This window comes from Mauremys reevesii, linkage group 5, assembly GCF_016161935.1.
Source record: "Mauremys reevesii isolate NIE-2019 linkage group 5, ASM1616193v1, whole genome shotgun sequence".
NCBI classification, from domain to species: Eukaryota; Metazoa; Chordata; order Testudines; family Geoemydidae; genus Mauremys; species Mauremys reevesii.
The window spans coordinates 87,783,420-87,809,052 of record NC_052627.1 but is presented as its reverse complement, the minus strand read 5'-3'; the positions used below and the strand labels follow the sequence as shown (position 1 = coordinate 87,809,052).

Sequence of the window (25,633 nt, the reverse complement as noted above, 5' to 3'; positions counted from 1 at the left end):
GGATAAGTCTGTCTGGGCAAAAATGGTCATGAAAAAAAAAATCACCCCCACCCGGTGGGATAGTGGTGATTGTGGTGTGCTACGACTAGGGAGAGAGCTAGAGAGATTTTAATGTTTTTTAAGGGTTTTTTACTATAAAAACTTAATAATCTGCTTGGACTTTGGGGACTTGGACTTTTCCCGGATAATATAGATAATAAAAAATAATAATAAATAAATAGGCTCAGCTTTTCCTTTTCCTAGGAATGATAGCTAATGAATTCTTTGACAAGTGAACGCTGGAGGATTTGAGGGGATGATTTTTTTTTTTTGTGATGTTTGTAATTGTTGAGAAGTTGATGAGGGGGTTGTGTAGGGGACAAATCTCTAAAAAATCTCAAAATAAATAATCAATAAAAATATATAATAGGGGAAGACTAGGTAACTCTTTTACTAAGGTTTTAAATTTAAAAAAGGCTAACTTTAAGTTAACTTAAGTGGACTAGTTAGGAAGTGGACTGATCTAAGGGATTTAGTTCTCAGAGGGAGAAGAGGCAGAGTTGTCAGAGGCAGAATCCGAAGGAGCAATGTTGAGAGGGGGTAAATAAGGAGAAGGGTAGCAGTTTTAAAGTAGGTATGATTTTAAGAAAAAAGAGAGAGGGTTAAAAAAAAGAAAAAAAAGGAGGAAAAAAAAAAAAGGAGCAGGGAGGAAAAGCAAAGAAACAGCAGAGAAAAAAGGAAAGGGTGAGGGAGAAGGAGTAGGGAAGGAGGAGAGGAAGGAAGCGACGGGGACGAGAAAGAGCTAAGCAAAGGGAATAAAACCAAAAAAAAAAAGGAAGAAAGAAAAAAGAAAAGAAAGAAAAAGAAGAAGTGGTGGGAGAAAAAAATAAAATAGGAATAGGAATAATAAATGAATCTAATGCCTGGCTAAATATAAAAAATTTAGATGATAGAGATGAAAATGAAAGGAAGGGGGATGAAAGGAAGGAGAAGAGTAGAGAGGTATGGGGTGAAGGTGTAGGTAGTAGGGAACAACTGAACTTGAACAACTTATACAAAATAACTTAAAGGGATAATAATATTAATAATATAATTCCTATATTAATAATTTTATTAAGATATATTTTAATAAATCTTTTTAAATTATTAATAATAATCTAAATTGTATTAAATGTGTGCTTGAAGTGAAATTTTCAATAAGGTAGTTCCTATATTCAAGAAGGGGAAAAAATTAGTAAAAGGTAAAAGGGTAAAAAGTGGTTAAAAGCATGAGTAAATGGCAAATGGGAAAAATGAGAAAAGAGAGAGGGAAGCATGAGCATGGGATAGCATGGATTGATTATATACAGATCTACGGATAAAGATAGATGATCTCAACAAACCAACAATCTTCAGTTTTTTTAAAGTTTTAGAGGTTTTTTGTGCGGAAATAATGGTATATCTGGAAGAAGATAGTGTGGTGCAAAATAATGACTGAAAAAAATGGAAAAGATTAAATCAGAAAAGAAAAGAGGAAAGGAAAGGAGAGGAGCTGGATAGCTGGAGGGGTTGGGGGAGAGAGGAGGGGGGGAGGGGGTGGTTGGGGGAGTGGAGGGGGTTTGGAGGGTTGGTTCGGAGAGGGATGGATTTTATTTTATTTATTTATTTATATTATTTTTATTTTGACCTGAGAAGGGTGACCAGGAGGGAAGTTGGGATGAGGATGTAATGACCTTGAAAAGGGGACAGAGAAGGATTAGGATAAGGAATGGGAGGAAGTGTATTAGTATGATGATGATGATGAGTAAAAGTAATTGTATAGTAAATGGATTTAATAGTGAGAAGAGAGTATTTTGGTTATAAGCTGGGGGCGCACCAGTTGGAAGTGATGAGGAGGAGAAGGACGGAGAGAGAAGGTGAAGGAGGAGAAGAGGATAGAGAGATGATGTGATGGAGGAGTAATGATGTATAGTGGGGTGTTATGAGTGTTAGTTAAAATGCTAATAGTGAGAGGTAGTAGGGAGAGAGGTGCTTTCTAGTAAGATAGGAGAATAGTGTGATTAATTCTTAGATGTGTGTGAAGGAGAGTCTCATTGGAGAAAATGAAGGAATGTTGGAGCAGGTACAAGAGGAAAGAAGGAGAGAATGGGAAGATGAAAAGGAAAGAAGGATGAAAAAGGAATGGAGAATGATTAAAGTTGGAAAAATTGAAGGATAGGAGGAAGAGAGAAGGATAAGAGGATAAATATATCAGATAGAATAAATACCAAGAGGGATAAAAGGATATAAATATTCAGGAAGGGAGGGAATTTATGGATTAGCGGAAATAGAAAGTCAGGAAAAAAATTAGAATATGATAAACAGGGTACCGAAGGAAAACGAGTAAGGAAAAATTCTAGGCAGATAAGAGTGGGGAAGAGGAAAAGGGCCTGGAGGAAACAGATACCAGAAGATAGAGATTAATAAATTTAAGATATGATATGATATGTATGGTGGGAATATATAACCTAGGATAAGTTAGGCTATAGGAGGGTCTTAATGGGTATGGGTATAATGTTATGTCCAGAGGGAAGTATTATAATAAATTTGCAGAGGGGTCAATGGGCTGATATAATTGCTGCCCAGAGGGGGGGGCAGGGGGTCTTGCCATTTGGGAGGAGGAAGGAAAGTTTGGGTGGGGAAGTGGAGCTCGGAGGTTCGGGGAGGGCCTGGCAGAGGTGGGGCTGCTTCCGGTGGGTCGGCTCATCTCATGGGGCAGGGCCTGCTGCATCAGGGATGATGTAGATGATCTCTATGAATCTGATCTATAAGTCCAAGGTTTAAAAAACTGTCACAAAAATATTCCAGGTACATGGCACGGAGTGTGCACCATGTACTGTAGCTGAGTCAGACAAATAATAGTTTCTTAATGAGAACTTTGGCACTGACTATGAACCACTGAAACTTCTCATCATGACACTATAAATACTGATGGTGATGAACTGAAGTCTGAGGGAGCAGAAGCTTCAACACGTCCTTGACAGATGGATGGATACAAAGGCTGGGCAGTAAGAGTGGGATGATTGCAAACTGTTTTTTCACATCATAGCTGCACGCTACAACACCTCTGAATTCACAGGTTTAAAAAAAGGAGTCCAGTCCAAAACACAGGAACAGTCAGAAAAGGGATAATAGGTACTACATCCGCAGAGTCAATTATTTTTTAAACCTTCCCTGAAGCTATGGGAAAGAACGTATCGCCCTGGTCCACCCAGTGAGCATGTAAACAGCCTATCTAGGGGCTCTTGCTGAATCCACACAGTGGATTGTGACTGATATTCTGTTTGGCCTATATGCTAGGGAAGTTCTGTGCATGCAAAGAGAACAGATAATCAATGTAAAGTTTCACAGTGCAAAACTGTTTGGAGAATTTTGTCAGTGTGCAAGACGTATTGAACAGATAGCAGCTGCCTTTGAAACTTTTAAGCTCACTGTGCAATATTGCATATTTATTATGTATTTGCAAGCCCCATATCTGATGGCTTAATTAATATCTCAGATATTTGAAATTCTGCCTGGCTGAGAACAAAGCCATGCAAATTGTCATCTCACAGCATTTAAAAAAAATATACAAACAGCTTCATTATTTGTATAGTGTCAAACATTTCTGAAACTCTTGACAAGATCTAAACTAAAAAACAGATTTTTTTAAGCTAAGGCCTTTTAATATTTTGAAACAAAAGCAATGTGTTTATTAAACTTACTATCAATACCTTCTGCAGTCTTTATGCAGAAAAGACTGGCAGTGAAATAGGGGGACTTGAGTCCCCTCTCACAGTGGTGAGAATAAAGTAACTCCACTGAAGTCAGGTCAAGTCAGTGCAATTATTTCTGAAAGCAACATAGCTAAGGTGTTTTCAATTGTAAGTTATTAATTATTATTATTATTATTATATCATCATCTCATAGTGCCCACATTATGGCAAGAGCCATTTTGTGTTAATTCTGTGTAAATACATAGAAAGACATAGACATAGACATAGACTCCCATACCTTAGGAGTTTACAGTCTAAGCACTAACCTGGCAGAGTCCGGGCACAGAACTAGCATGCCAGTTATTCCAGTGTAGGGGCATCCTCAGATGGTCAAGATCAAGTATTCATGGCTCTCTTACACCAACCCATCCCAGCAGAGGAGTCATGGCCAGGGAACTGAGCACCCTTATACCTTGCTTATCCCCAGCTGCCCACACCAGCCGGAGGCATCTCTAAATTATGTCAGGGTCTGGCCTAACATAGGATCTGGCCTAGGATCAGGGTAGCATAGAAGCCACCACCTTCGCACTCCTCCTAAACTATGCTGTGCTTTCCTCAGCTGTAACCAAGGATCTGGGGGTAAGAATTGTTTGTTCACAATTAATCCAGTTTGATGTTTCGAATCAGCAGCATATCAGGAGACCAGGTCATGGGTGATCTGGCCTAGTGGTCAGAGCAGGAGTCAGATAGAAGGTTTAAAAACAAACAAGAAGAACCTGTGGAACTCATTGTCCAAATGCCAGAGCCAAGGATCAAAGCAGAGTCAGCGCCAGACAGGAATCAGAATCAAAGATCAGAACCAGATTATCTGGAGTCCAGGAGGGCAGGAGCAAGACTAGTTCTGAGGCTGGAACAGGAGGACTAGAAGAAGGCCAGGTGGAGGTCAGGGTCAATGCTAGGTAGCAAACAGAGACTCCACAGCATGTACACTGAAGAGCCAGCCAGCAAGCTACTGCAGGGTTTAACAAAAGGCCTGCTAGCTTCCTCAGCCAATCAGGAGGGGCAATTTGTCAGCCAGCCTAGCTAATATGGCCCAGCTTATTAGGGCATCAGCAAGGCCGGCTCCAGGCACAAGCTGAGCAAGAAGCTGGTGCTTGGGGCGGCATATTCTATGGGGCGGCATTTCGCCCAATCCTAGGGCAGCACGGCTGGGTTTTTTGTTTTTTTTTTTTGGTTTGCCGCTCCGGCCGCCCTGTAGGGGGCGGCAGTGCGGAGGAGGGGAGCGCCCTGCAGCAAACTGAGCAGGGCAGCCCCTGTTATTCCCTCTCCGCGGACTGGAGCGGTGTGGAGGCCTCCTGGCAGGCGGCACAATGGTTGGGACCGCGGGACAAGCGCCCCGCTGACGCCCTGGCCGCCCCCCTGCTCTCTCTCTCCCCCGCTCCCTCCCCTTCCTCCCCGCTAGACTGGGTGCGCACTCCGCTGCACGTCTGCAGCACAGGGAGTCCCCCTGCACCCTGGCTCCGGCTGCCCAGCAGGGGTTTTTTTGTTGTTTTTTTCCCCCTGCTTTGCCGCTCTCGCCGCACCGGGGTTTTTTTTTTCCCCCTGATTTGCCGCTCTGGCCATGCCCCAGGTTTTTTGTTTTGTTTTGTTTTCTTTCCCTGCTTTGCCACTCCGGCCATGCTGCAGGTCCCTCCCCCACGCTGCTCCGGCCGCGCCGCAGGGTTTTTTCTTTGGTTGTTTTTTTCCCCTCCTGCTTTGCTGCTCCAGCCGTGCCACAAGTTTTTTTGTTTTGTTTTCTTTGCCACTCTAGCCGCGCTGCAGGTGTCCCCCCCACCCCGACTTTGCTGCTCCAGGCCGCGCCACAGGTTTTTTTGTTTTGTTTTGTTTTTTTCCCCTCCTGCTTTGCCGCTCCGCCCCGCCCCCTTTTTGTTTTTGTTTTTTTTTTTGCTTGGGGCGGCAAAAAAAGCCAGAGCCGGCCCTGGGCATCAGGAGACTGAGCAGGTGCAGCTGCCGGGCCTTATTCCTGACATTGCAGAAATATATCTGTAGACTCAAGACTCACAAATATATTTCCAAAAATGTGGAACGAACAAAATGCAGATCAAACCTAAACCTTCCAATCCAGGAAGTTTTTGGAAAGTGTAGGGGACAATTTCCTGGTGCAAGTGCTGGAGGAGCCAAGTAGAGGCAGAGCTCTTCTTGACCTGCTGCTCACAAACAGAGAAGAATTAGTAGGGGAAGCAAAAGTGGCTGGGGACCTGGGAGGCAGTGACCATGAGATGGTCAAGTCCAGGATCCTGACACAAGGAAGAAAGTAGAGCAGCAAAATATGGACCCTGGACTTCAGAAAAGCAGACTTTGACTCCCTCAGGAAACTGATGGGCAGGATCGCCTAGGAAAATAACATGAAGGGGAAAGGAGTCCAGGAGAGTTGGCTGTATTTTAAAGAATCCTTGTTGAGGTTGCAGGAACAAACCATCCCGATATGTAGAAAGAATAGTAAATATGGCAGGCAACCAGCTTGGCTTAACAGTGAAATCATTGCTGATCTTAAACACAAAAAAGAAGCTTACAAGAAGTTGAAATTGGACAAATGACCAGGGAGGAGTATAAAACTATTGCTCAGGCATGCAGGAGTGAAATCAGGAAGGCCAAATCACACTTGGAGATGCAGCTAGCAAGAGATGTTAAGAGTAACAAGAAGGGTTTCTTCAAGTATGTTAGCAACAAGAAGAAAGTCAAGGAAAGTGTGGGTCCCTTACTGAATGAGAGAGGCAAGCCAGTGACAGAGGATGTGGAAAAAGCTAATGTACTCAATGCTTTTTTTGCCTCTGTCTTTACAAACAAGGTCAGCTCCCAGACTACTGCACTGGGCAGCACGGGGAGGAGGTGACCAGCCCTCTGTGGAGAAAGAAGTGGTTCAGGACTATTTAGAAAAGCTGGACGAGCACAAGTCCATGGGGCCGATGATGCTAAAGGAGTTGGTGGATGTGATTGCAGAGCCATTGGCCATTATCTTTGAAAACTCATGGTGATCGGGGGAGGTCCCGGAAGACTGGGAAAAGGCTAATGTTGTGCCCATCTTTAAAAAAGGGAAAAAGGAAGATCCAGGGAACTACAGGCCAGTCAGCCTCACCTCAGTCCCTGGAAAAATCGTGGAGCGGATCCTCAAGGAATCAATTCTGAAGCACTCAGAGGAGAGGAAAGTGATCAGGAACAGTCAGCATGGATTCACCAAGGGCAAGTCATGCCTGACTAACCTAATTGCCTTCTATGATGAGATCACTGGCTCGGTGGATGGGGGAGAGCAGTGGACATGTTATTCCTTGATTTTAGCAAAGCTTTTGATATGGTCTCCCACTGTATTCTTGCTGGCAAGTTAAAGAAGTATGGGCTGGATGAATGGACTATAAGGTGGATAGAAAGCTGGCTAGATCGTCGGGCTCAATGGGTAGTGATCAATGGCTCCATGTCTAGTTGACAGCCGGTATCAAGTGGAGTGCCCCAAGGGTCGGTCCTGGGGCCAGTTTTCTTCAATATCTTCATTAATGATCTCAAGGATGGTGTGAACTGCACTCTCAGCAAGCTTGCAGATGACACTAAACTGGGAGGAGTGGTAGATCCACTGGAGGGTAGGGATAGGATACAGAGAGACCTAGACAAATTAGAGGATTGGGCCAAAAGAAATCTGATGAGGTTCAACAAGGACAAGTGCAGAGTCCTGCACTTAGGCCGGAAGAATCCCATGCACTGCTACAAACTAGAGACAGAATGGCTGGGCAGCAGTTCTGCAGAGAAGGACCTAGGGGTTACAGTGGATGAGAAGCTGGATATGAGTTGACAGTGTACCCTTGTTACCAGGAAGGCTAACGGCATTTTGGGCTGTATAAGTAGGAGCATTGCCAGCAGATCGAGGGACATGATCATTCCCCTCTATTGGACATTGGTGAGGCCTCATCTGGAGTACTGTGTCCAGTTTTGGGCCCCACGGTACAAGAAGGTTGTGGAAAAATTGGAAAGAGTCCAGCAGAGGGCAACAAAAATGATTAGGGGTCTGAAGCACATGACTTATGAGGAGAGGCTGAGGGAACTGGGTTTATTTAGTCTGCAGAAGAGAAGAATGAGGGGGGATTTGATAGCTGCTTTCAACTACCTGAAAGGGGGTTCCAAAGAGGATGGATCTAGACCAGGGGTCGGCAACCTTTCAGAAGTGCTGTGCCAAGTCTTCATTTATTCACTCTAATTTAAGGTTTCGCGTGCCAGTAGTACATTTTAATGTTTTTAGAAGGTCTCTCTCTATAAGTCTATATATTATATAACTAAACTATTGTCGTATGTAAAGTAAACAAGGTTTTCAAAATATTTAAGAAGCTTCATTTAAAATTAAATTAAAATGCTGATCTTATGCCGCCGGCCCACTCAGTCCACTGCCGGCCTGGGGTTCCATTCACCTAGGCTGGCAGCAGACTGAGTGGGACCGGCAGCCAGGGAAGGGAATGGCGTCTGGGACCCAGGGCCAGCAGCGGGCTGAGCGGGGCCGGTGGCCAGGACCCCAGACCTGCAGTGGGCTGAGCCACTCAGCCTGCTGCCGCTCAGCCCACTGCTGGTCTGGGGTCCCAACCCTGCCCACGTAGAGTGGGTACCTACCTTCTCCCTGGTTCTGGCCCATTCTCTTCCTCTCTCTCTGCACTGAGCTGAGGGTGGGGGTTCACTGAGCACAGGGCTGGGGGTGAAGGAGCAGGTTGGGGGTTGGGGTGTAGTGTCTGGCCAGGAGCTAGAATGAAGGCGGGGGCTCAGGGTTGGGGCAGGAGGCTTGGGTGTGGAGTGCTTATCTGGGCAGCTCCCGTTTGGCGTGAGGGGTGCAGGTGGGAATGTGGGTGAGGGGCGGTGCAGGAGCTCCCATTTGGTGCTCAGGGTGGGGTGGGGATGTGGGGGTGCAAGAGTCAGGGCATGGGGTGGGGGGGCTGGGTATGTGTGGGGGGGCTGGAGTCAGGGCTGGGGTCGTTGGGGTGCAGGGGTCAGAACAGGGGGCTGGGGGTATGTGAGTGGGGCAGAGGGCTGGGGGATGTGAGGGGTGCAGGGGTCAGGGCAGGAGTTTGGGGGAGGTGTGGGGGGGTAGGGCGGGGAGTGGGATGGGAGTTGGGACTCCTGGGCTCTGGGAAGGGGCTGGTGTCTGACGCTCGAGGGAGGAGTGCTGGGAGCGAGGACTCTGGATTCCTAGGTTTCCAGCTGGGCTCTAGTTATTCGAGGGGGTGGGGAGCAGATGGAGACTAGGGCTCCAGACTCCTGGGTTCTGCCCTCAATGCCAGAGGGGAGCGGAGTCCAGTGTCCTGGGGTGGGGAAAGAGGCATGACCCACCTGTTGCCAGGGTCCAGCAGGCAGCAAGCCACAGGCCCTGGGCTCAGGTTCGGGCTGTGGGAGGCAACCTGCCCCAGTACAGAGCCAAGCTCATCCCGGCACCGGGGTTCCAACCCCGGGGCAGCCTGCCTGAGTCCAGGGAGTGGGGCTGACCGTGCTTGGGGCAGGTGGGCGCATGGCGCAGCTGGGACCCAGGACTCTTCCCCACTTATAGGCCTCGTGGGCACTGCAATTCCTGTGGGGTCGGGTCCCTCTTCCTGTTCCCACCGGCGGGGCCGCTTTTGGGGCCGCTCAGACACCGTGGACCCCAGGTAGTGGTATGGACATGCTAATCTGGAAACACAACCTCCCACTGGAAGTGACAGAGGTCAGGAAAGCATGTGCAAATGCTGGCGGAAGGGGCAGAGAAGAGTGGGCTGGGCCAGGAAGGATTTTTAATGGCATGCTGCTGCCTGCTAGGGTCCCAGCCACGAGCCCTGCTCAGCCCGCTGTCGGCCTGGGTTCGGCAGCAAGCTGAGTGGGGCTGGCAGCCGGGACCCCAGCAGGCAGCAGCATGCCATTAAATATTGGCCCGTGTGCTATAGGTTGCCGACCCCTGATCTAGACTGTTCTCAGTGGTACCAGATGACCGAACAAGGAATAACGGTCTCAAGTTGCAGTGGGGAAGGTTTAGGTTGGATATTAGGAAAAACTTTTTCACTAGGAGGGTGGTGAAGCACTGGAATGGGTTACCTAGGGAGGTGGTGGAATCTCCTTCCTTAGAGGTTTTTACGGTCAGGCTTGACAAAGCCCTGGCTGGCATGATTTAGTTGGTGTTGGTCCTGCTTTGAGCAGGGGGTTGGACTAGATGACCTCCTGAGGTCCCTTCCAACTCTGTTATTCTATGATTCTATGATTCTAAACAATTCAAAAGTTGTGGTTGTTTAGCCATAGACTTACCCTATACTTAGGCAGTTTATTGTTAAAGCACACTGTTTTACACTAGCATAACTTCATTGGAGTAACTCCCAATTTACACCAGAGGAAGCAAGAGCAGAATTAGGCTCTGAGAATGTAAAAGCATATAAGTCAGTGACTACATCTTATTTCATGTCAGTGAACCACCAAGTATGCTACGGAATATTAGTAATAAAAACAAAACTATTTTTGAAAAAATATTCTTCAGCTTCATAGCTCACCTGCAAGATCCTCATTGCAGGAGTCCTTAGGCCAGAGGCAAAAATCAGTGGTATTACTATGGATTTATATCATACTAATTGAGATCACACTCTGGTGTCATTTTTCCTTGCAACAGTTAGTGACGTTAGAAACACAGCAAACCCTGCAGAAGAGAGAAGCTGTTGCAATCAACATTATTTTACAAACTAAAATTAAAGCCTCAGTGCACAGGGAAGAAGAGCTAAGCATGTCCCACAAGGCAACAAAGATGTGTTGACAAGAAGCAGCACCAACGTGATTCAGACAGTGAAAGAGGACAGTCACTTGGCAAGTTAAAAGTTTAAAATGTGATCCAGAAATATGGCAGCTAAAGAACTGACTTCATTTAAGAAAAGAAGTGAATGAAAATGTTGCCATTGAGTTTGCAAAGTTGAAAAATGTTAAATTAACATCCATAGGTGCAATCTATATACAGGGAAGAAGTGCGGGGGATGATCCTTTGTAAGGAAAGTATTTACTAAGGCAGTGAGATAAAAATTGGCTGTAAGTAGTGAAATGATTTGGGTGAGAATACAAGAAATGAAAAATAAATTAAGCGCTTAAATACCATGTTGATGGATGTGAAATTAAAATAGAAATAATTGCAACAGCCAGCTTCTACAGGCTTCTAAGAATGGGAGAAAATCAAAGGTTGGAACATTCTATTGCAGGTTTTGAAATTAAGGGATACTGTACTGCTGAGGAACCTTATGGAAACATCTGCTGGGTGACAAGCATAGTTAACCATAGGTCATAAGCATAGCCATACCTGTTTGTATTCTGCTTCCAACAGGGTATTTAACACTTCAGAGGACGGCTTCCTCTTTCCCCAAAAAATGCATCTGGCCAATCGTGAATAGTGTTATATGGGGATAGGCAGATTCTTTCCCAGCTCAAGCAGGTGATCAGTTTATAGAAGCATGAGGTATAGCTATCTCATAATGGCAGATATTATTACTGGTCATAAAGCTGTCCGATCTCTTTAAAAGGTCTTGTTAACTATTTGACTTGATAGCCTCCTGAAGAAGTAGATTGTACAGGTTGCCAAGGCTGTATAAAGAACTGTAGCTTCTGTTTGATTCTAATGGTCTACCTTTTAGTTTGTTCAATTGTCCCTGCAACTCCCGCTGTTCTCGGGGACAACAGGATAGGGCAGACCTGATCAGTTTGCAACATGCCTTCAGAGCTTTGCAAATCTCAAGTAAAACTCCCTGCTTCCAGATAAAAAATACTTTACAATGTCTTCTCAGCGACACGTTTCTGTGCAAAAGTAATGACTTGATAGCTTCATATAAGTTGTACCATTAAATGAGAGGTTTCAGAGTAGCAGCCCTGTTAGTCTGTATCCGCAAAAAGAACAGGAGTACTTGTGGCACCTTAGAGACTGACAAACAGCCCACTTCATCGGATGCATAAAATGAGAGTTTCACAGGTACATATTACTGACAGGAATAGAGCCGTTAGTTCATTAAAAGTAGGCTTTTTTTTTCATTGCTAGATCAGAAAAGCATCATATCTGAGCAAAACCATCTATTCAAATAGCTATTAAAACTCCACAACACCTTTAGATTGAAATTAGCCTGCAAAGAAGTTTATAACCTCTGCAAACAGAGGTTGATAATGACAGATTTGTCACACCTTTAATTGGACATGAGAGCTGATTTAATTTTGAAGACAAGGGAAGGAGGAGAAGGGTGTGAGAACTTGAAAAGGTGTCTTACAAGACACCACAGTGATTGCTGCAAACACCTTGTGTGATAAGGAAGGGGTCAGTTTGGAGGATCAGATTTCCAAACATTAGGCCAGATTCACCCTGGTGAAAATCTGGACCTGGGCTAATGCTGCAGCTACTTTTCGGTCTGGAGCCAAGAGCTGGCTGGCACTTTGCTCTGAAGCAATGCACGCAGACCTGTGGGGAAAGTTAAGTGTTCGGCAGCCGCGCTACTGTAGGAGAGGAGGGAGGGAGAGGGTGGGTAGATAGCCCTGCTTCTGCCTTTCCTCTTGCCAGTGGTAATATTCTTAATGGAAGATGATCCCAATCGATACCTTCAGTCAGCTGTTAACTGATGGGTATAATGGAATCAAACCGAGGTCGTGGGGCTTTATTGAAGGTTTGATATTAAAAATGCCTGTGCAGGGTAACAGCCCGGGGGCTATATATGTCTGCAACACCCATATAGACAAGTATGCCCCCCACCACCACCAAACTCCGGACAAGCCGCAGGGAGTCAGTGCTGGGCGCGAGTGGCGGCAAGCGGCTGCTCTTGTCAGGAGCCTGGGAAGTTGGAGGTTTGTCTGAGGCCTGATCGGGGTGTCTGCAGAGACCGAGACCCCCAGGCACCTGCTCGGGAGCCACGAAACGGGGCAGCAGGGGACCCAGAGAGAGAGTCAGCATCAGCCTCTCCTGCCGCGAAGGAAATGTCCTCGCTGGTGAAGGAGGACTTGCAAAAGAAGCTGTTTCAGCCCCTGGGGCAGAGCCTGCGGGAGTTCATAGAGATCGAGTGCTCAGCACACGACAGGTTTTACCTCTGTGCCGCAGGTAACGCCGGGGCGGCGGGGGCAGGTGTGTCGGTCTCTAGGAAGGAGCCCCGCGCTCTGTGAGCAAGCGGCGGGCTCGCCCTCTCCCACGCGCCTCCTGGCTCCCGGCGAGCCTGCGAACGATGCTGGGTCCTGCTGCGGGCCCAGCTCGGGCCCTGATTTGCATTGGTCACTAGGTGCATTCCAACATCTGCATTGCACATCAGGCTCTTACATTGGTGACAACGGTGCCAGGCGCTGGAGGGGAACGTTTGCCCTCATTTTGTGACTCAGGGGAGTCTTCCTGCAGCACGCTGGCCTGGCACCTGACCTTGCACCTTCCCGTTTCGTGGATCCTGGGCTACTTGCATGTGGCATGTGCATGGTACTAGACTGATGAAGAGCTAGTTTGAAGTTGTATTCAGAGGGCTCTAATGCAAGGTCTTTTCCCATGGCGGTCGGGACAACTGCCTTTACTTGTCCTGTGGTGGGAATAGCGAGGTGGGGGTGGGAGGGGACGCCGGTGCACTGGACTCTTAGGAAGTGCTGCTCCGCTCGGAAAGGTTTTTAACTAATGATCCTGCGTCCAACTTAGCCTTTGGCCTAGTGTAATTGAAACAAACGCAGGGCGCTTGTTTTGATAGTAAACCAAGTGTAGATACAAGTAAAGAAGATGTCACAGAAGCCTCGTGCGTGAGACCTTGTGGCTCTCTTCTTGGGGAAGTGTAACTGACAGCTCTTTGCTCCGCTGCGTGCCAGGCTCCTAACCTTCAACCCGAGGAGACGGATGGCTGCGGCCTCGTTCCTTTATGTTGGCTGTTGACACGAATATAGCCTACATTTTACGATCGTGCCCGCGCCGCTGTCCGTTGTCTGACGGATCTTCCTTTGTTAAATGGAAGACTTAACGCGCCGCTTTCATTCATTCACAGTATGTGCAGCAGCTTATAATTGCACAGTAAGAAGGATCCGAGATTTCCTCATGAGGATGTTTAGGAATATAGCCTATGGCCCAAGCACACTGTGTGTGGTAAGAAAGCGAGTGACAGTATAGAACAGTAACTGGATGGCCCCTTAGCCACATGCGTTTTCCAAATGAGATTGGATACAAACTGTTCACACAGCGCGGAGAGAAGGGGGAGAGTAAAATTTGCCGCCCTGTGTTATAGCAGCCAGGGCATCCCCACTGAAACCAATGGTTTGAACAAGAAAAGCGTAAATCAGTGAAGATGTTGGTCCTATGACGTTGGACAATAATATATATAGGGCTTGATCCTGCACGACTAAATGCGGGCATAACTCCCATTGACTTCAGTGGGAATGTTGGGCCTATAATGCGAGATTGTATTTGATATAAGTGGCGAGCAACTAACCTGCAACACTTCCTCCCGCTGTAGTTAATGGCATTAAATGGGTTGGAATCTTTTGGGACAGGCGAGTATGTTGCCAGATTGCTGTCTCTGCTGTCAGTCTCAATCAAGCAGTTCCTTTGCAGTCTTCAGATGTGGACATGCATAAAGCAAGAGGAGTCTGAAACCATTAGCCTTTTCTGAAGTGTCTCTGTTTCTCATTTGTATCTCATTTGTATCTAGTTCAGGGCATTTTCTTGTCTACTGCTTTGCTGAGAATCCCAGCACTTTTGGAAAGTTGTAGCCAACATATTTAGGAATTTGAAAATAGGGTTGGAAAAGAGTATGCATTTTTTTCCTACTTCAGACCCGTTCTGAAAAGCACCAGATACATAGTTGTTTATAATACACAAAGAAATGAGATAGTCAATACAAAATGTTAGAAAACTATTCACAATTTGCAAGCATATTTAATTGCCTTTAAAAAACTAATGCTATTTTATAATACTAATTGTATTTTTATAACCATAACATTCTTCAGTAAACATTTGTTCTCTTCCTCTTTTTTAGTGTGTGTTTTTAGTGTTTGCAGTCCCCATCCCCTCATTGTGTTTAAGTATAGTTTCTTGTTATTCATTGCCTGAAGCACATCTTTGTTTAAACCAAGGAATTGTGAATGTTTATTACTATAATAAAGTAAGATTGTTCAGGGTGGCACAACCTTATTACTAGAATATTTACAAAAAATTCATTTCAAATGTGTCTGCTATATAACTTTATTAAAAAGGCATTGACAAATATCACCTAGTAAAATACATTTAGAAATCAATGAGATTGTATTGTTTTTATACCACTGAAAGCTTTTCAGACTTAGGGAATTTATAAATATTATGATTAGTAGGTAGAAGTGAACATTACTTTCCACTCCCTTTTTGTTCTTGAGGTTCAAACCATGTGCTACATATGGGCTTCAGGAATTTTTGTGAAGGTTGATAGTTTGTACAACTATGACAAATATCAATTTTTTAAAATCAGATTAAAGTTATGTTACAGAACATTTAAAGGGAAAAGAGCAAAAGCACCTTCTGAAATGTTTGAGTGTTGTTTCCACAGAATAAAAAGAACAAACCAGTGAAGAAATCATCTAAACAAATTCACCTAACGGAGAATCTCTGCAGACATAATGGAAAATATTCTGAAATTTAAGAATGGAGAGTGAGTGTGTGTGTGCATGTGTGTGAGTGTGTGTATGAGAGAGAAAAAAACCCACTCTAACATAGTTGGGTAAGTGGTGGACACAGGGTAAATCTGATCCTGAAAGTTGGTGAGCACCCTCCAATTCCTACTGTAGTCACTGGGAGTTCAAGTTGCTCAGCACCTTGCAGGGTATAGTCCAGGGTAGGCAACCTATGGCACGGGTGCCGAAGGCTGCACGCAAGCTAATTTTCAGTGGCACTCACACTGCCTGGGTCCTGGCCACTGGTCCGGGGGGCTCTGCATTTTATTTAATTTTAAATGAAGCTTCTTAAACATTTTAAAAACCTTATTTACTTTACATATAACAATAGTTTAGTTATATATTATAGACTTATAGAAAGAGACCTTCTAAGAATGTTAAAACGTATTACCAGCACGCGAAACCTTAAATTAGAGTGAATGAATGAAGACTCGGCACACCACTTCTGAAAGGTTACCAACCCCTGATATAGTTCTTAATCCTGACCTAAACAGCTCTTTCTAATCCTGGAAGTTTCTCGAATAGAGCCTCCTAGTTATATCAAATAAGGTCAGAATGGGTGGTGGCTTTGTGCAGTATCCATAAGGGATTAGGAGGAAAGGAGCCCAAACTTGTTTTACTTTTTACTAACTTTTCTGGGGGGAGGGATAGTTCAGTGGCAGGGGCAGCTCCAGGCCCCAGCACGCCAAGTGCGTGCTTGGGGTGGCATGCCGCGGGGGGCGCTCTGCCGGCGCTGCGAGGTTGGCAGGCAGACTGCCTTCCGCGGCTTGCCAGTGGAGGGTCCGCTGGTTCCGCGGCTTCAGTGGACCTCCTGCAGGCGGTCCACCGAAGCCGCGGGACCAGCGGACCCTCGGCAGGCAAACCGCTGGAGGCAACCTGCCTGCTGTGCTGGGGGCGGCAAAATCCCTAGAGCCGCCCCTGCTCAGTAGTTTGCGCATTAGCCTGCTAAACCCAGGGTTGTGAGTTCAATCCTTTAGGGGGCCACTTAGGGATCTGGGGCAAAATCAGTACTTGGTCCTGCTAGTGACAGCAGGGGGCTGGACTCAGTGACCTTTCAAGGTCCCTTCCAGCTCTAGGAGATAGGATATCTCCATTAATTTATTTTTTTAAAAATCTGGGAACCCTGAAAACAGGTTGGTATTTTTGTGCATTTAGAAGATGTACAAATATCTTTTAAAACAAAATTGTTACTGTTTTAATATCATTTAAATACAGACATGTTTCCTAATTCTTCACAAGTGGCAAGTATATATTCTAGCAGCACAATTAGTGTAAGATCAAAACATTCTAACTAAAATCTTATCCGTTCAATAGTAGTCTCAAATTATTCTTCCTGGTTAACCTATATTACGCCTGTCAATAGCTTGTAAGAAAGAGAAAATATTGTAAATAACCAAATATTTGCATAGGTGCAAACAGAAACCTTTAGGAGACTATCCCATTTAAAGCTATACTACAATAAAACCACAATGTGGGTAGAGAAATGCTGCTATTTCCATGTCATATTCCCTCTTCACTTTCATAGTAGCAAATGGTAAAAGTCTGGAATGAGGAAATTATGTACTCCCCTACATTGAATCACTAATCAACCCAATTAGTGGCAAAACTGAAATGTAGAGATGTCTAGCCATTTTTACCAACTGCGTTTTGATGTGGTTAGGAGGGATTGCAATGACATCTTAATATCGTCCATTGGAAAATACAAACATCCCCAAACTGCATTTCTTTTTCTTCTGTAAAACACCCCAGGAAACAACTTAAACAATCCAAGGCACTATAATGTCTCTCCTCTCCCCCAAGAAGAAATTTCAAACCTAAATTAAATGGGAAATCTGAGAAATGCTGATGTTATACAATTTTTGTCATGGGAGTATGAGGAACAGGAACTTGGATAACCTAAACTACCAAAGATGTGAGGACATATTTTAGATGAGCTAGGACTTCACTATTTCTAGTGCTGTTTCTTAACACATGTTCTTGTCAGATGTCATACAATTTCAACTCCTAGTTGGAGTCTAGAGCCTAGCACTAGAAAAAGCAGTAATTAGTTGGGTTTCCCAACAGGCAGTGCCAGGAAGAAAAAAAGCAAGCCACCCTGTTTTACTGTGCATTTGCAGGAAAAACTATATCAATGTGTTTGTTGTTTTGGGTTTGTCTGTCTCTGTATTTCAGGATGAAATATGGGCTCGACCCAGTAAACCCTTGCACATGGGAGTAATTCTTATAGGCGTAATCCCTCTTCTGTAAATGGAGTTATACACCTTAGCAAGAGTTTGCAAGATCAGGCCCTACACTTGTTTTTATTTTAAATCTGTTTCTATTATTTTTTTAAATACAGTAAAATGATTGACCAAAAGCATAAAACTTCCTCCACAGGGACTACCAATTTCTTGCTAACAAGGCAAGGCAAAAGAAATTTTGATAGGAAGAAGTTATTGCCAGATGATGTCCAGGAATTCCATTTTAAAAACATACTGTGCCCTTGAAGTATGCTGTTCCTCTAGTACTGGTCACCCTTTTTCTACAGCTTTCTACTCTCAGACTCACTCCCCCAAAGGGTATGTGCTGATGTCTAGTGGTGAAGTCAGGCTGCAGCCGCAGGGAAAGCATGGTTTTGGAGTGCTATGCTGAAGAAGCAGGCTGTTAGGTCAGAGGTGTACCACTTCTCAGGAGGGTGCCAGAGTTACAAATCTCTGTGTGAAGCCATAGACACCATCTGACAATTAAAAAAGAGAAAATAAAATAAACCTACCTAATATAGGTGTTCAAATTCCAGTGTTTTCCCCACTAATTAGCATGTATATTCCACGATACTGATCTCCTTTTCAGTGCTTAACGCAATTAATTAATATTGATGAGGATTATGAAGAGTTTTTCTATCCTTCTGTCCTTCTTTCATTTACTCCCTATTAGCAGAAGATAATCACAGATAAGTTGGAACTTCAAGTAGTATTTCTTAAATACTACATGTTATTTTTGTTTTGTATTATACTAATATTTTATAGGAAAACACAGATCTTCCATTCATGGGAAGTATACAAACATTAATATAAATGCCCAGACTCAGAACTGATTTTGGTCACAGTCCATCAACTCAGTGGACCTTTGCATGTGCATGGTGCACAACTGAAGTAACTAGGATTCCAGACACATGAGGGTCTACTTGCACAGATCTAAAGGCAGGATCAGGGCCTTAATGAGTGTATTCTTTAGTAAACCCAATAACAAAGCTTTCCCACAAACAAGATTCACCTTTATAGGCTGGGTTAGGGTGAAAAAAAGAATCTGTTAAAAGCAAATAGACTTTATGGGCTGCAAACATTGGACTAAATTCTGCTTGCTGTGCAAACAAACCCATTAAGTTTCATATAGCTCTAGTTTTTAAACTACTGTTTAAAATACAGCTTGATGAAGTATTTCATTTTCAGATATTTTGGAAAGCAATTGTCTGTTTGTGTAAACTAGTGTTTTGTCTTGCAGTGACTAAAGGTGGAGAAGTAGAAATATCTATGGTGAAACACTTTAGAGTAGATCTGGATGAGAAATACGAAATGGCTGAGAAGTGGTTTTTGAAAGATCTGGAGATGATTGATGGAAAAGAAGCGGACACTGTAAGTGCTGTATTTTACTGTAAGTTTCTATTAACACAATGCATTTATGTTACAATTTGTGGCACAATAGATGAGGTGCAGTTTACTAAGAAAAGAGATTCTGTAAAAAAAAAAAAAAAAAAAAAAGATGTCATAATGAGGATACAGATTTATCATTTGTCAGAGACTCCAGATCACATTTGCTCTGCTTACAATAATTTTTTTTGTCAGTTCTGTAAACTCAGCTTAGATATGAGAGTCAAGATGGCCTATTTCTTGTTTGTATGTCATTGTAGTAATAGACAGAGCTGGCTCTAGGTTTTTTGCCGCCTCAAGAAAAAAAAAAAATGGCCAGAATGCCGCCCCTAGAATTGTGCTGCCCCACATACGTGCTTGCTTTGCTGGTGCCTAGAGCTGGTCCTCGTAATAGAGATTATCCAAGTCACTTTTTGACTTCAACTACACCAGTGTAAATCTGGAGTAATTCAGTAGATTAACCTTGGTGTAACTAAAAGGAAAATTTAACTCAATGTCTTCAGTTGAGTTGCTTACGTATAACTGAGGGCAGGATATTTGAACCTGGAATAACCTGAGTAAAGATGAGGAAAATTCCAGAGTTTCAACTTGCAGAACTTTATATAAATTCTGCAGAATGTGGGGTCAAAATTATTTCTATCAGTGGAAGCAGCAGCTGGGGATTCTGCCCCGTTAGCTCACAAATTCTGAGGTCAACATGGCTCTCAGCAGATTTTCAGGATGCAAGAGCATCTGCCTACTGCTGTGCTGCCAGGGAATCCCCAGACCATGCCTAGTCCCTGAACATTCCCAAGTGTTGCAGAGTGGAGAAGTAAGTGTACAGAAGGGAGCCTGCACCTATAGATATGGAATGGGAACATGGACCTTTAACTAACAAATCTGTTGATTTAATCTTGCTTTTTCAAAATTAAAAAAACTAAAATAGTGTTTATATACAAACTTGCACCGGTTTAATTAAATCAGTTTTTAAAAGATTAAGTCCATGTGCACCTAAACAAGGCCTAAGACACTTAACTTTTAGTGATTTACTCTTTTTAAATAGAAGTAGTGACCATACACTATTTTATTACACTGGAACTTTCCCATGAAAACCCCCACAGATATAATGAAAGAGAGGTGGACCCCAAAACATGGAGCTAGCTACTGCATTCCCATGAACTGCAATCTTGAAATATCTGGGACCAAATCTTGCTAACATTACTTGGTTTCTCTGACTGTTTTTCATGAATAAACAGGATCTATATAACTTTGGTACTTATACAGCCCTCATCACTAATCTGAGTACCAGCCAATCTTTTAATGTATTTATCTTCACAACACCCCAGTGAGTTGGGGAAGTACTATTATCCCCATTTTAAGATACAGAACTGAGGCACAGAGAAGCTAAGTGACTTGCCCAAGATCACACTTTGGGAGATCCAGGTTTAATTTCCAAGTTCTAGCCTAGTGCCCTAATCACTGGACCTGTGGCTAAAGGATTCAAATCAGAGTAGTAATTCATGTGTAACTATGGAAGGGACAAAATTGGCAGTAAAAACAGACATCAGAACAAACCTAGAGACAGAATTAAATTCAATTTTACAGAAGATGAAAGTGAATTGAGGAAAATACCTTATTGCATTTACAATACAAGATTTTAATAGACATTCAGCCAAATGAATATAATCCAATTTTCATCCAAGAAAAACAAACCTTGGTCTGAATCATTCACCCCAAAAAATTGTCTCTCTTCACACCTATCTCCTTCAATGGAATGCTAAATTGTATTATACTGTTCAGCCACTAGATGGCTCTGTGTGTGAAATACAGTACTTCCTTTAAAACAGGGGTCGGCAACCTCTGGCATGCGGCTTGGGTGAGGAATGTGCTGGCCGTGCCTTCCTGTCACCCCCACTGGCCTGGAACAGTGAACCGCAGGCAGTGGGAGCCGCAATCGGCCGAACCTGCCAACGCGGCAGGTAAACAAACTGGCCCGGCCCGCCAAGGTGCTTACCCTGGCGAACCGCATGCCAGAGGCTGCCGACCCCTGGTTTAAACAAACCTCAGCCATACCTGGCAGAGCATTGAAGGATCTTATGATGAACATACCTTGTGTTTAAAGGCAAGCTGTACAGCCAGTCCAATGCTGATACAGAACAACATGACATGGTGTCAGAAGTAAACTAAGAATAGAAACAGAAGGGAAAAGGCAACAAAGGTTGCAAACAGAAGAAACAAAGCAAAAAAGGTTGCAGGATCTCATCAACGTGCCACTCTTCAATGCCCCAGAGAACTTCAGCGTCGACAAACCTTCAGAATGGACAGACTGGAGATAATATTTTGCAAGATTTTGCATGGCAACCAAGCTGAACAAAGAAACTGGAGATATTCAGATATTGTCTTTAATTTATGCTATGGGGAAGCAAGCAGAGCATATCTTTAAATCCTTTGACTTTACTGAAAATAGTCATAAAGATAACTATGAAAGGGTTCTGACTATGTTTGATGCATACTCTATACCTCATAGAAATGTTTAAGAAAGAGCATGTTTTCAACAGGGAATTCAAGAACCAGGGGAAAATGTGGAAAGTTTTATAAGAGCTCTGCGTACATTGTCTGAAAACTGATTTTAGGGAAGGCAAGACGTGAAAACATCAGAGACAGACTGTGTAGTAGGTCGGCTGCCCCACTCCATGAGAAAAAGGGCTGGAACAGGCCAGAGAGGCTGTGCAGACCAACAGCCAATCAGCAAAGGCCTGTGGATAGCCAATCAGGGCTGGGCTTGGCCCCTTATAAAGGCTGCCTAGCAAAGGAGACTAGCAAGGGGGAAGGACTGGTTCCTGAGGTAAGGAGTCAAGTATCGGGGTAGCCGTGATAGTCTGTATCCACAAAAAACAACAAGGAATCCAGTGGCACCTTAAAGACTAACAGATTTATTTGGGCATAAGCTTTCATGGGTAAAAAAACCACTTCTTCAGATGCATGGAGTGAAAGTTACAGATGCCTGCATAATGCCTGCATCTGTAACTTTCACTTCATGCATCTGAAGAACTGAGTTTTTTTACCCACAAAAGCTTATGCCCAAATAAATCTGTTAGTCTTTAAGGTGCCACCGGACTCCTTGTTGTTTTTGAGGTAAGGAGGTAGCACCTTGGACAGAGGAGTGCTGGGCAGGCTTGGGGGAGCAGAGGAGAGCTCTGGCCCAGTTCCCTGACAGGCTGCGGCCCCTGATAAAAAGGGTTGAGAAGGTGAATGGGGCCAAAGGGGAAGTGGCCCAGGGAAGATAAGTGGACAGGAGGGGAGAGAAGGAGGGCAGAGAGAGGCTGCTGCTAGAGGGTCCTTGGGTCAGGACCCAGAGTAGAGGGTGGGCCTTGGTCTCGCCCTTCCCTCCCTTGCACTGCACCTTGCCACGGAAGAGTGTGGCCGAGACAGACTGCAACTTGCCCCTGAGGTGAGGGGCTAGACTTTGGGGTTGTGGCTGGCCACCTGAGGCAGGTGCAAGCCAAAGGACTGATGTTAACCCCCCCTCCCCTGGAAGGGGGTGAGAATGGAGTAGTGGGCACTGCCAGAGGGCAGTGTCCTGAAGCAGATGCCTCTGAGCAGGGAACAATGCGGGTCCCAAACTAGCAGAGCAGACAACGGGCAAGACACCGTGCGCAGAGGGTGCTCCACAGCTGACAAGAGCTAATTCCTGGAGCAACCAGCAGGAGGTGCCAGCGGTGATGAGTCCTGACCCCGTTACAGACTGGTAATTGGGTTAACAGATTAAAACCTTTCACAGCAGCTACAACTGCAGAGAGATTTAATCCTAGCCACAGCTATACAGATAGCAAAACAGTCAGAATTAGTCAAACAGAACAAAAGGCAGGAGCAACTTGAAAAACCTGAAACTAGCCTAGAAGCTATAACAGACACTTGAGTGCTTCAAAATGGATTCCCTGAGGACCCACTCCATGATTTTTCCAGGGACTGAGGTGAGGCTGACCGGTCTGTAGTTCCCCAGATTCTCCTTCTTCCCTTTTTTTAAAGATGGGCACTCTGGTTGCCTTTTTCCAATTGTTCAGCATGCCTAGGATCAAAGACCAACAACCTTCTCAGCTGCAATATGCCAGCCCTTACGGGCTAGTGAAAGAAATGGGAAGAAATTGATGATGGATATGACAATAGGGGACTTTTGAAAGGAGATCCAGTACAAATCAACTTAGAAAACAATGCTGAACCATACACTATACAAACATACCTACCAAAGAGACCTTGGAAGAGACTAGATGCAGATTTATGCAAATTCAGAGGACATCATTATCTGGTCGGAGTGTATTTTTTTCTAGGTATATAGAAATAATGCACTTGAAAGAAATAACGTGTGATAGTGTTACTGAGAAATTGAAATTATCTTCTGATCACTTCAGTATTCCAGAAAAACTAATGACAGACAACAGACTACAATTCACTGCAGCAGAATGTAAGTCATTCTGAATGAAATATGATTTTGATCATATTATTAGCAGCCCACATTACCCACAAGCAAAAGGAGATGCTAAGAAAGCTGTACACACAGCCAAGAAAATCCTACAGCAGGAAGATCCATTTCTTGTTTTTCTGAGTAACAGATCAATGCCAACAGCAGCTACTGGATGCAGTCAAGCAAAACTCCTGATGGGAAGACAACTCAGGTTTTATCTCCAACATGACCAGACATGAAGAAAGTAGCCCAATAGGATAAAAAGGCTAAAAAAGCTTATGAACACTTTCACAACAGATATCACTTGGTTAGAGAACTGCCAGGTCTACCACCTGGCAACCATGTTTTTGTCTAACTGGATGGAGAAAAGGGATGGACAACTCCAGCTGCTGTAAAGAAAAAATTCAGCGCCACGATCATATGTGATTGAGACCAATAGTGGAGAGTTCAACAAAAACTGTCAACATTTACAGTTTGTTCCTCAGAAAGAACAATGAGCTGAACAAACTCTACAAATGGCAGATGCAGAACATGAAGAACACTCAGATTCCAAACTGACCAGAGACAGTCGTTGCAACCAGCTAGATGAACAAGTTGTTATGTGTTGGGTCATGTAATTAGAAATTCAACACATTTCAGAGATACTTAACAGACTGATCCATACTGAAAATCTAAGAATGTGTAAATGTTGTAAACGGTGGGAATGTAGAACTTAAAGGGGGAGATGCAATGGAATGCTAAATTGTATTTTACTGTTCAGTCACTAGTGTGTGTGTGTGTGTGTGTGTGTGTGTGTGTGTGTGTGTGTGTGTGTGTGTGTGTGTGTGTGTGTGTAAAATACCTTATTTAAACAAATCTCAGCCATACCTGGCAAAGCCTGAAAGGATTTTATGATGAACACGTCTGGTGTGTATATGCAAGCTCTGTATCTCATTCATGTCTGGTACAAGAACATGATACTCCCCTCATGCCCATGATGGGGTAGGGTCAGTCACATCCCCCTTCCCATACTTTGCGTACTTTATGCACTCTCTGTGCTTATGGTAAATCTGGGTGAATGCTAGGGGGTGGAGGACATGTCCAACCACTCCAAGCGCCTCCTGGCTCCATGCAGCTTAGGCCAAAAAAATAACAATTTAGGGATGATTTATCCTTCCTCTCTTCACATCCCAGAGCTCCCACAGCCATGGCAGCCAGAAGGATTTGCTCATAACATGGCTACACTGAACTCCACTCCCATAATGCAATGATGTGAGGGAGCTATTCCCTGAGGGAATCCTCCCAGAGATTTCCTATTCCAGAACCTCCTCTCACAGATTTTTTTCATAGGAGAGTATGATCAAGGCCTGTCTTATTTCTGATGAAAAAACATTTAATCATAAAGTCATTAACATTAGGATAGTTGTTCATACTAAACTACAGCTAATGACATTCACAAAGTTTAATTTAACAGGTTTCATTTTAAAGTCATTGTTAGCATTAAGCAAGCAGAGGAGCCAGTAAACATAGATACCTGCAATATAAGCAAAGAAGGCAATCAATACTCTTAATTTGATAGGGGAATTTATTTATAATAGGAGATAAGTGCTCTTCATACAGTACATTTTGGACCATGTTACAGTCCTGTACATTTTAAATTGTCGTAAGTTGTAGTGTGTTCATTTGGACAAATCCTGAAACCAGTGCTCACATCATTGAGAGTTATACCTGATTAAAGACTACTGTTTTAGGGCATTCTTGGTAAAAATTTAAAAGAACCACCCTGTAGGAATGTCTATGGATTGTGGAAATATTTCTGAAGTCTAGTGCTAATATTTTATGAATCCATTATAGTGAGACAAAGACTACACGGTGGCTAAGCATAAAACAATAAATGTTGCTGTTCCAGTGCCTATAAAGCTAGTAATTTCATTCTCTCTTCATTTTTTTAGGATAATCCATATTTTGACATGCACTTTGAGAAGGTCTACAGTTGGGAAGCATATAGCTGTGCATCTAAATATGCCTTTGCTCGAACATTAAACAAATTGAATTACATGTACCTTAAAAAGGACTTGAAGATTGTGAACTTTGATATAACCTACATAAATGATGATTCACTCTGGTCATCCAACAATGGGGACTGTTTGGTACTTATGAAGATATGCTTCTATGCCTCCAACCTTTTGTGTCTGTCCCTGTGTCCCATGCCATAAAGATGTATTTTATAACAATAA

At 43.9% G+C, this 25,633-nt stretch overlaps 1 protein-coding gene across 2 annotated transcripts; it reads left to right on the top strand.

Annotated features, from left to right (window-relative positions):
* Positions 1-12,456: 12,456 nt before the first annotated feature.
* On the top strand, positions 12,457-25,633 carry EXOC1L (exocyst complex component 1 like). 2 transcript variants are annotated; one of them, XM_039539167.1, is made up of 3 exons: positions 12,457-12,536; positions 18,831-18,961; positions 25,349-25,633. In XM_039539167.1, exons 2-3 carry the CDS (start codon positions 18,860-18,862, stop codon positions 25,610-25,612), a joined length of 366 nt encoding a protein of 121 aa, XP_039395101.1. In that variant the 5' UTR covers positions 12,457-12,536; positions 18,831-18,859; the 3' UTR covers positions 25,613-25,633. The 2 variants fall into 2 exon arrangements, with proteins under 2 accessions (XP_039395101.1, XP_039395100.1); XM_039539166.1 differs by having other exon boundaries at positions 12,468-12,786.

Bases quoted from the DNA above. Each gene is read 5' to 3' on its own strand.
- EXOC1L (XM_039539166.1), top strand. From the start codon at position 12,666: ATGTCCTCGCTGGTGAAGGAGGACTTGCAAAAGAAGCTGTTTCAGCCC. The intron at 12,787-18,830 runs GTAACGCCGGGG...TTTGTCTTGCAG, and splicing joins GTTTTACCTCTGTGCCGCAG to TGACTAAAGGTGGAGAAGTA. The intron at 18,962-25,348 runs GTAAGTGCTGTA...TCATTTTTTTAG, and splicing joins ATGGAAAAGAAGCGGACACT to GATAATCCATATTTTGACAT.